General features: G+C 49.1%; 1 protein-coding gene and 1 long non-coding RNA gene across 4 annotated transcripts in view; both read right to left on the reverse strand.

Moving 5' to 3' along the window:
* Positions 1–4228, reverse strand: part of CDRT1 (CMT1A duplicated region transcript 1) — a 35189-nt gene extending 30961 nt beyond the window's left edge. For 2 of the 3 annotated variants that reach the window (XM_034647165.1, XM_034647164.1), the window contains exons 1-4: positions 3188–4228; positions 2373–2549; positions 984–1184; positions 748–875 (exon numbers count right to left, since the gene is read on the reverse strand). In XM_034647165.1, the coding sequence (XP_034503056.1) occupies positions 748–875; positions 984–1184; positions 2373–2549; positions 3188–3692 (1011 nt within the window). In that variant the 5' untranslated portion in view covers positions 3693–4228. The remainder of the gene's footprint in view (positions 1–747; positions 876–983; positions 1185–2372; positions 2550–3187) is intronic. The other variant, XM_034647163.1, reaches the window with a different exon arrangement.
* Positions 4229–5428: 1200 nt separating this feature from the next.
* LOC117796968 lies at positions 5429–10416 on the reverse strand. Its single transcript, XR_004621767.1, has 4 exons — positions 9770–10416; positions 6922–7011; positions 6500–6651; positions 5429–5644 (listed from the first exon to the last, which is right to left on the reverse strand). It is a non-coding gene; the product is annotated as an uncharacterized LOC117796968 (long non-coding RNA).
* Between the last annotated feature and the right edge of the window lie 213 nt (positions 10417–10629).

The following is a 10629-nucleotide window of genomic DNA, read 5'->3' on the forward strand; positions in this document are numbered from 1 at the left end:
CCCTTACTCTCCAAGAGGAGGCAGAAACTAGTATTTGGCAAGATCCGAAAGGTGGGTAAACTCTGGCGAAGGAAGGCCCCGGCCTGACCCACTAGGCTGGCAGCGTGCGCAGACTGGCGTACGGTCAATAACGAATACCAGACATCTGGAGAGCCACCAGCGGGAAATGGCCAGCAGTCCTCAGCTTCCCAGAGGATGGCCTGCCTCACAGTGCTGGCCTCTTTCTGTCTTCTGTGATCTATCTCTGCTAAGAAAAACTCAAGCTCTCAAGAGCCCATGATTGAGGGTAAGGCTTCAGGCAGGAAATAGAAGCAAAAATGCCAGAGACGGATACTCTCCAGGAAAATGGCACCTTGACCCAAGAATATATACTTCATGGTCTTTGAAACATCTGTGTACCGTATAAGCTACTCCAAGGACATCGTCTTGTCCCTCTTATTGCAAAAGCCACAACAGAGCTCTCCGGGGAAAACAACTGCCCGCTCTGCGAGGTTTCAGAAAGGCTCCACCTCTCTCTTCCTGAGAAGTTTCTATATACGTTGTCCCTGCTAGATGCATTGACCGTGGGGTGCTTAACGGGGAGACCAGACACAAAGGAAGTGGCCACTGAAGCCCGTAAAGCAGCAAACTTGGAGCAGGAGGCCAACTAAGGGTCTACGGAATAGACCGCAAAGGCCTACAGTCAGGCCGACCTCAACGCGGAAATGGGGCCGGTCTCCGGATGGACCCCACCCAGACAGGAAGTACCTGCAAGAAGGCAATATGGTTCTGAATGAACGTATGCATGGACAGATCCATCTTGACCTGCTGCACCAGCGTGGCCCAGTGCTGGCTCACCAAGGCACACCTGTTCAGGCTGTTTTTATCCAGCATACCTGAAAAAAAACAAAACAAAACAAAACAAAAAAAATGGAGCTGGGAAACTCCCAACCCAGCCATAATGAGCAGCAACTCGAGAAATCCCCCAGTACAGCCCAGCGTACTTAGAATATATTTGGAGAGGTGAATGGGCAGGTTACGGATGAAGTCCTGGTATTTGCTGACCCCAGAAGACAGGTCTTTGACGACGTCCAAGTCAACCAGTGGATCGGAGGGCACGTATTCTGACTTTGACATGCCTGCTTTTCTGGAAAACAGCCTATTCATCTCGGAAATACACTGGATCGAACTCTTCCATTGTCCTTCTAGAGGAAAGCCAGAGAACGGGGCAGGATGGGGTTGTGTCTAGGGTAACTCCAGGCCAAGAGAAGCCCTCAGCAAACCCCCTCCCCAGAACTAGAGCTCATCAGAATCCACCCACAAGACCGCTGGATTTTTGTCACTTCTTCTGCCAAACTGGAAATGACAACCTCCCCAATCAAAGGCACAAGGACTTTTCAGGCTTCCCAATTCAAGGAGATACTTAGAGTAGCAAAGCCTGCCTGGCTCGGGTGAAATGGGCTTTTGCCTGGAATTCCCTTAGAATACCCCAAGAAAAACAAATGTAAACAATTTTGAAAAGGGAGAAATGAATGACATGAGTGGGTCAAGTGTTGATAATTATTGAACTTGAGTGATGGTTATTACATTGTCCTATCTGTTTATGAAACTGGAAGTTTCCAGATAAAAAGTGCTTGAGAGTCGATGCTTTGGGTTTCTTATAATTATGTCACGTCGAGATCTCGCTTCACAAACCAACTTAGGAGAGCCCTGAGGTGAGGCCCCAGTTCCCCACTGCTTTTGTTTCCTCCTCAAGACTGAATGCAATGCTGCAGAAAATAGGCACTGGGGGGCACCTGGGTGGCACAGCGGTTAAGCATCTGCCTTCCGCTCAGGGCGTGATCCTGGCATTATGGGATCGAGCCCCACATCAGGCTCCTCCGCTATGAGCCTGCTTCTTCCTCTCCCACTCCCCCTGCTTGTGTTCCCTCTCTCGCTGGCTGTCTCTATCTCTGTCGAATAAATAAATAAAATCTTTAAAAAACAAAATGAAAATAGGCGCTGGTGGGCTGACCCCTAGAGGTACCCACAACGCCAAAGTTCAGGGGCCAGACGGAGGGTGGTGGCCCAGGACAAAGGGAGACTGCAAGGGAAACCCTTTGATATTGTCCTATCTTAGCTCTATTTTCAGGTGTCTCTTAGAGGCACCCAGATGGAGAAGTGAAAACGTGGACTTCAAGGTTATAATGACTGCCTTTAATTCTTGCTTCTCCCCTACCGGATGTGGGATTCGATGATATAAGGATCCGTGAGCTCAACACACTGTTAGCACCAACTGAACGTTCGTTTCCAAATCTGCCACCTCCAGATGCCACTACCTTGCCCGCCGCTCCAACTCCATTGGGCCTTCCCGGCCTCCTGCCTATTAGCTTCCTTGCCACACGCTGACTTACCAAAATTAGATGCTTCACCCCCCACGTTGTCAAGCGAATTTTCTCTTCCTGAAGCTCTGGACAAAGGGAAGGACGCGTTCCTGGTGCCGGCTGCCCAGCAAACATCTGAGGTCTCAGACTGCGGGTTGTAGTCTTTCTCGGGAAAGAAAAACACACCCCTAGTGTCTTGATTGAGGCCTGAAAAGCCAACGGCCAAGACATGGTTGCTCTCTAAGCAGGGGTGTGGAGGAAAGGAGGTGAGGCAAGCAGTTCTATTTCTACTTGCTTCTCTTCAATCTACATGAAACGGACCCGGCCAGTTATGTCTGGGTTTTCCAGCGGGGTGGGGAGGGGTCCTCCGAGTTTCTATATAAAAATTGCAGGAAGGGTCGCCTGGGTGGCTCAGTCGGTTAAGCGTCTGCCTTCAGATGCTTCCCTGGGTCCTGGGATCAAGTCCAGCATCGGGCTCACTGTTCAGCAGGGAGCCTGCTTCTCCGTCTCCTGCTACCCCTGCTTGTGCTCTCTCTCTCTCTCTCTCTCAAGTAAATAAATAAAATCTTAAAGAAAGAAAAAGCTCTAAAAAGACAAAGACAATAAATAAATCCATGCCTGACAGTTACAAGCTCTGCACTTCCTTCTGTGCGTGCACTTTATACTTTTCTAGAAGGAAGTCACAGTCGGCAATTCCTCCTTTGGTAAACAGGACTGCAGGTGAGGACAAGGAACCCTAGCCTGCATTCTGGAAGATCCCCAGCTACCTAGGCTTGTCCACACCCCTGATCCCTGGGTGTGGCTTCTGAAGTCGGCCTTCCTAGTCCCCCTGCGGCCTCGTTTACCTGCGACATTGTTCCGCCATGTCAGAAACAGGACCCTGGTGACACTGGCAGCCGTGAGCAGGAGCTTGGGGTCACACATCTGCAGCAGCGAGAGTGTAAACTTTGCCTTGGTCCGGGGGGTGCTTCTCCGAAACCAGTACAGAATCTCCCTCATCTTCTGCTCTACGGTTTTATCCAACATCTGGTTCAGGGAAGACCTGACGATTTTTCCCTCCTTCCTGCTGAGGTTGACCCGGGAGCGGCTGTAGATGAACTCCTTCCCCTGCGTGGTCTGAAGGATATTCTGAAAATAGTGCAGCAGGTAGAAGCTGTCCAGCTGCTCCAGGATGCTCACGAGAAACCGCCTCTGGGGCCCCTCTCCGATCCTTTGGAACCACTCTTTGGTAGAGACGATCTTCCAAGCCAAGACACATGTTTCACACTTTCGGCACACGGGGCCAGCACTGTCTCCCTTCTCACAAAGAAAATAGGGGGCATTCCTGAGCCTCGGGTCCAGGCTTTCCATGATCCTGAGATGACCCGCTCATTTTATCCTTGGCCGTTGTCAACCCCACCAAACACCAGAGGTACAGGAGAAGCCGATGGATATCCCAGTTGAGCCTTTTCTGTCATAAACATTTCCCAGAGGAAAGGTAAACCCCTGCGTTGGATGGAAAGCTGATCTCTCCCAGAAACTGCCAGTAGAAGTCTGGCTTTCTGTACTGACCTCCTAGGAAACATGGCTTTTACCGTAAATCTCCTAAACTGGGCACTGCTGTGGTGGAGGCAGTTGCTGTATATTCTGAAAGAGCTGGTCATCCCATTTCTAGGACAACAAGAACAGTGTTCGTCAAATTTAAGTTCTTAAAGGAAAAAATATATATGTATCGTGGAGCCTGGCGTTGAGCTGTGATTGTGATTAATGACGTGTAAATATTCATGACGTACTTCTTACGTTCATAGCTGTTTGGCCATAAGGTGGCTATCCCCAGGATCCTGAATATGTTTACAGTCGTTTCCTCACTCACCCTCGAACTGAGCAGGCAAATGTGTAAGAGGAACGTAAGTTGTTTTAGTGCTTTGGAATGCTAACCAGAAACCTCTACAGGGAAGCCCTGCTTCGTGGAAAATGTCACTCAGCCTCAACCACACGCACGAGCACGGCTCTGGGAGACAGTACAGTGACTGAATTCAAGAGGGGGTCGCCCGTTGGGGTTCATGAAATTGAGCACAACCGGAGGAAGTGTTTGAAAGCAAAGAACTTTTGATTACGTGAGGCGAGTAAGGAGCCAGGGAAAGAGCTGTCTCCCAAAGCCCTGTCTCCGGGGCGTGAGGAGGGGAAGATTGTGTTCAGTGTATGAGGGGGCGGGGCAAGGAGCTTGCATATACATGAAGGAATTTATACATATTCTACTCCTTGGGCATCTCGGGGCAATCACTCAGGCCCAGCCCATCCACATGTTAGTGCATACATTATGTCCAAAAATGGCAGAAAATTCCACCCATAGGTGGAGATCTTAGTATTATAATGAGCTAAAGGTAAGTTCAGGACAAGGTTGGGGTGGCGGGGGGGCGGGGGTGGGGAATCTGTGCAGAGCCTCAGCTCCAAGCCAGCTCAGACTGGCTCCGGGAGGAGACATCAGGCTAAATATCTAACTAGGGGCTATCAGGTGAGACACCCAGCTGGGCAGCTCCCGAAACACAGCACATTCCGTCCTGGCTCACCTCCGTTCCCCCTCTTCCTTCTACCACTAGCTTTCAGCCCTCTGATCTGAGTACCCCCCAGCTGCATCCCAGAAAACACTACAGCGAGCGGAGAAGAATGAGGGGTCTGGGGTCTGACTCCGGGTTTGGGCCCCAGCCCAGCTTACTAGCTCTGTGTACACAAGCACATTACTTGATCCCCTATGCCTCAGTTTACTCATCTGTAAAACAAAGACAACAACAGTTTCGACATCAGACTTGGGTTTTTTTTGGGTTTTTTTTGTTTTTTGCAGACTAAAAAGATGGCCTGTTAGATATTCAGCCCTCCATAAGTGCTAACTATAGTCCTATTGTCGTTGTCCTCATGGGTGTCATTGGGATCATTGCTCTGGGCAGCCAAGTAATCAATGCCTGCTCCAGTCTCTACACATGTGTACGTGCACACACTGAGATGAAGGTAAAAAATGACCATATGCGTGCATAGTTTTTAAAAGAATAACGACAAATGAGCACCCAGGTGGCTCAGTTGGTCAAGCGTCTAACTAACTCTTGATCTCAGCTCAGGTCTTGATCTCAGGGTTGTGAGTTCAAGTCCCATGCTGGGCTCCACACTGCATGGAGCCTACTTTTTAAAAAAAAATGATATGAAACACGGTGTACCTGTTTCACGAGGTCTGTACCATTTGCCATGGCTTATGATCCAATCAGGAGCGATGACTTGGGTCCTTAGAGCCAACCGTCCGAGTGCACGTGGTTCCTGAGGTCCTGCTGTCACTTATGACCCGAAAGAGACCAGGGTCTCAGTGGGCTTTTTGACCATTTTGAACAACAAAATCCTATTTGCAAATCATATCTTCTGTAAAAGCTCAATGTGTAACATAGACAAAAGTAACGTTATATTAGCATAAATCTATGTCATACGTTCAAAGTTCACATCTTAGCAAGGCAATTAGGGAGAACAAGGGGACTACTTTGATGAAGACAGAACCTGGAGACCTGAAGTTAAAGATGACAGACACACGGGCACCTGGGTGGCTCAGTCCATTAGGGGTCCGACTCTTGGTTTTGGCTCAGATCGTGATCGCAGGGTGGTGAGATCGAGCTCTGTGCTGGAGCCTGCTTAAGATTCTCACTCTCGGGGCGCCTGGGTGGCACAGCGGTTAAGCGCCTGCCTTCGGCTCAGGGCGTGATCCCGGCGTTATGGGATCGAGCCCCACATCAGGCTCCTCCGCTATGAGCCTGCTTCTTCCTCTCCCACTCCCCCTTGCTTGTGTTCCCTCTCTCACTGGCTGTCTCTATCTCTGTCGAATAAATAAATAAAATCTTTAAAAAATTAAAAAAAAAAAAACTATGGGGAAGGCCAGGCGGAGGAGGGTGGCCAGGAGGAGAGTACCATTACGCAGAGGGCTCCGGTCTGTAAGCTCGGGTCTGTAAGCACACTACCCCCAGAACGGCTACAGATTGAATGTAACTTGTGTTTTTTGTTTTGTTTGTTTTTAGAGAGGTGGAGAGAGAGAGTGGGATGGGAGGGGTGAAGAGGCAGAGGGAGAGAGTGAGAGAAAATTTTAAGCAGGACCTCACAACCCGGAGATCATGACCTGAGCCGAAAATCAAGAGTCGGACACTTACCTGACTGAGCCACCAGGCGCCCCTGACGTGGCTTGTTTGCGAAAGTCCAAATTAATCAGCGAGGCTCAGGAACATCAGAGCGGTTTCATCCACCCGACTTAGTCTCGGTTCCATGCTGAGGGCCAAGTGCGGCCCCGCGGAGAAGCACAAACCTGGGAGTCAGAGAGACTGGCTGGAACCCCACTGCCGCTCCTTACTAGCCCTGTGACCTTGAACAAGCGACTCGGCCTCTCTGAGCTCTCATTTTCTTACCCGTGGAAGACACACAATCCCCACCCTGCAGGATGTTGTCCTACGAGGACTACGTTAATTAAAGTAGGTGAGCATGGAATTTACTTCGGCTTCCTCCCCGTTCCACTCACTACACACACACACACACACACACACACACACACACACACACACACACACCTACATCTTACCTGCAAGGTGACCGGATGGGATAAGCCAATCGTGGAGAACTGGCGCCACAAGGACCCAAAGAGGCAGGCAGGCAAATAGCTCTCATCAGACTTAAGACCAGGAGAGGAAAACATTTCTCAAAGGCAGAAATGGAGATTTCTCAAATATCCAGGCTACCAGCAGCCTGGAGGCTCCATGCCAGCCCCTAGGTGTTCTTTCTGCCCTGTGTTCTTCACAATTCTGATAAAACCGTCTTCCCATGTGGCCCCAATCTCTACTTCCTTTTCCCACCCTCTCATGTGGTTTGGAGAAGCCCAGAGGGTACGGCTCCTTCACCCCAGCCCGCTCTGCTCCCCTAGTTAACATTGCACCCACAGCCACCTGCCCGGTTCAGCCAGCAGGAAGTCGGGAAAGGGCTTGGGGGCCCGAGGAGGGGGGTGTGCGGTGAAACCAGGCTGTGCCATGACCAGCTACCTGACCCTAGATAATTCCCTTGCCGCTCCAGGCCTGCTCCCCTTCTGTAAAATGGAGATCTCACCTCCGCCTAGCTCACAGGTGAGTGTCGGGGTCAAATGAATGGATGTGTTGGAAGGGCATCTTACAATGTGTGAAGAACTATGCAAGTACTGTTACCAGGGAAAGCGGAAAAATTCGCATTTTTTCATCACCTCCCCCATTATGTGGTGTCACACAGTTAATTGAGCAAAGCTTCTGTTCCTGAGAAGTCCGTGATTTTCCAGGCTGCCAAATTGCCCTTTGACTTTGAAAGAAGCAGGTGGAAAACAACGGCACTGGCTAGAAATGTTGTATTATCCACAAGGGGGAGAACCAAGACAAGCACAGAGGAGTTCGAAGTCCAGCTATTGCTAATTGAAGAACAGAGCAGGTTAAGGAGAGATAGATGGAAACCAGTGGTTCTCAAACTGACATGGGCTTTACAGTCCCCTCGAGGCCTTAATAAACCAGACTGCTATGCCCGGTCCCCAGAGTTTCAGAGCACTCAATCCAGGCTGGGAGCCCAAGAATTTACATTTCTAAGAAGTTTCTGGATGGTGCTGATGGGGCTGGTGGGGAAACCACACTGAGAAGAACCGATGTGAGCTGCGCTTGTGTCTCAGAATCTGTGAACCGAACTTCATGTAAAAAATAAACACAGGGGCACCTGGCTGCCTCGGCCGGTGGAGCGTGGGACTCTTGATCTCAGCGTTGTAAATTTGAGCCCCACCTTGAGTGTAAAGATTCCTTAAAAATAAAATTGTTTTAAAAAGGTAAAAATAAACACAAATCCTTCATTCTTTCAGAAGTGATTACTGTGTGTCCTTGACCACGTTCCATGACCTCTCTGAGCCACCAGTGTTTTTGTCTTCATTCCCTGAAACAGGGAAAATTCTCTCTCCCAGGGCTCCAGAGATGAAATAAGAAATGGTATTCAAAAGGAGTACTCAAAATGTTAAGGCCCTTTCTACTTCTCATTAATCTTCAAAGAATCTAAGCTTTTTGGAGGATACCTCAGCAAAACGTCAGCAGAGGGGTGTGGTAGCCAGAGGTGGATTTCCAGAGAGAGAGGATCCAGGATCTCTAATATGTCTGACCAACCGCTATTATATGTTCTTGTTTGGGCGTAAGGAGTCACCAGAGACAGTGAGGGCTTCTGTGTGGCAGTTGTCCACCTTATTTTTAGGTCGGCCCTAAAAATTATGCAATAGTAGCTTTGTAGGATTTTTTTTAAAAAGATTTTATTTCTTTATTTGACAGAGAGAGAGACAGCCAGCGAGAGAGGGAGCACAAGCAGGGGGAGTGGGCTTCCAGCAGAGGAGCCTGATGTGGGGCTTGATCCCATAACTCCAGGATCACACCCTGAGCCGAAGGCAGTGGCTTAACGACTGAGCCACCCAGGCACCCCTGTAGGCTTTTTTTTAAAAGATTTTATTTGTACGTAATCTCTACACACAACACAGGGCTCAAACTCATGACCTGGAGATAAGAGTCCCATGTTCCGGGGCGCCTGGGCGGCACAGCGGTTAAGCGTCTGCCCTCGGCTCAGGGCGTGATCCCGGCGTTATGGGATCGAGCCCCACATCGGGCTTCTCCGCTGGGAGCCTGCTTCTTCCTCTCCACTTCCCCTGCTTGTGTTCCCTCTCTCGCTGCCTGTCTCTATCTCCATCAAATAAAAAAATAAGAGTCCCATGTTCCAACTGAGCCAGCCAGGCGTCCCAGGTTTAGAGTCTCTTAATGGGCTCCAGGTATGGGTCTGTCATTGATGAACGCGTGATGGGTTGCTTAAGGGTACGAAAGTGATCGCTGATGTTTTGAGAATAAAGAAGGGCCAGGTGGGGCACCTGGGTGGCTCAGCTGGTGAAGCGTCTGCCTTCTGCTCAGGTCATGATCCCAGGGTCCTAGGATCGAGCTCCACGTCGTCAGGCTCTCTGCTCAGCAGGGAACCTGCTTCTCCCTCTGCCTGCTGCTCCCCCTGCTTGTGTTCTCTCTCTTTCTCTGACAAATAAATAAAATCTTTAAAAAAAAAAATCTACCTTGAAACTGACTGAATAGAAGATGGGGCCAGGATGCAGAGAGGAGGGCCCGGGAGGAATGGCTGGAACAGAAGAAAGGATGACAAGGGTTTTTATGGAAACTTCTGGAAGCAAGTTATAATTTGAAAAGGCTGAGAACACCAAATTGCTAGAGCTCAAAGCACCTCAGACAGGATAAGGGCTTCACTGAGTTTGACTATAGTAGCTTAGTAGATCTTTGGAAAATTATTTTTTTATATGAGACATAAACACACACACTTTTTTCCCCAAGTGATCAGGGTCACTACATTAATTAATTTAGGGGAAAAGTCGTTAATTTGGGGGAAAGGATTTTAACCTCGAAGTCCACATCACTGCTACGTTGACCCTCAGTCTTTGTCAGATGACCTGTCTGCCCTCTTCTTTTCCAGTACCTGGGCCTCTTCCCTCCAGGGAGACTGGATTTTCTCAACAAGACTAGAGAACAAACCAGAAATGGAGATAAAGACTAAGCACGTCCCAACAAAGACTAGATGACCAGTCACTCTACCCAAGCCATACACAGTGTGTGCCCTGCATGTGCATATCAGCTGCACACAATATAGTGACCCTCCTTGAAAGGCCACCTGCCCCACCACCGCCATGTCTCATCGTGGGTGCAGGGAGAGGGAAGTCAAGCTCAAATCTGAGGGAGCTGGGAGAAGCAGGAAATGTGCACTCTACCATTTCTTCCATTTCTGTCTTTGGCTAATGAGGCTGGAGTGGTGAGCCCCGAAATGGGGGCATCTGGTTGTAGAGATGGGAGCAATCGGGTAGATGGTCAGTCAACGACACAATACAAAACCCAAGATGGCCTGAGAAGACATTAAATTAGAGGCAGCACATCAAACATGGAATTGAGGGATGCATTCCATACTACTGCCTTGTCTGTTACTGTTGTGAATAGTAGATTCCTTTTTTTTTTTAAAGATTTTATTTTTAAATCTCTATACCCAATGTGGGGCTTGAACTCACAACCCTGAGACCAAGAATCACATGCTCCACTGACTGAGCCAGCCAAGTGCCCCTTGAATAGTAGATTCTTTTTTAAAAAATATGTTTAACAACTATTTTTTCTAACATTTTATTTATTTATTTGACAGAAAGAGAGAGAGAGAACACAAGCAGAAGGAGCCACAGAGGGAGAGGGAGAAGCAGACTCCCCGCTGAGCAGGGAGC

This window comes from Ailuropoda melanoleuca, chromosome 17 (genome assembly GCF_002007445.2).
Source record: "Ailuropoda melanoleuca isolate Jingjing chromosome 17, ASM200744v2, whole genome shotgun sequence".
NCBI lineage: Eukaryota > Metazoa > Chordata > Mammalia > Carnivora > Ursidae > Ailuropoda > Ailuropoda melanoleuca.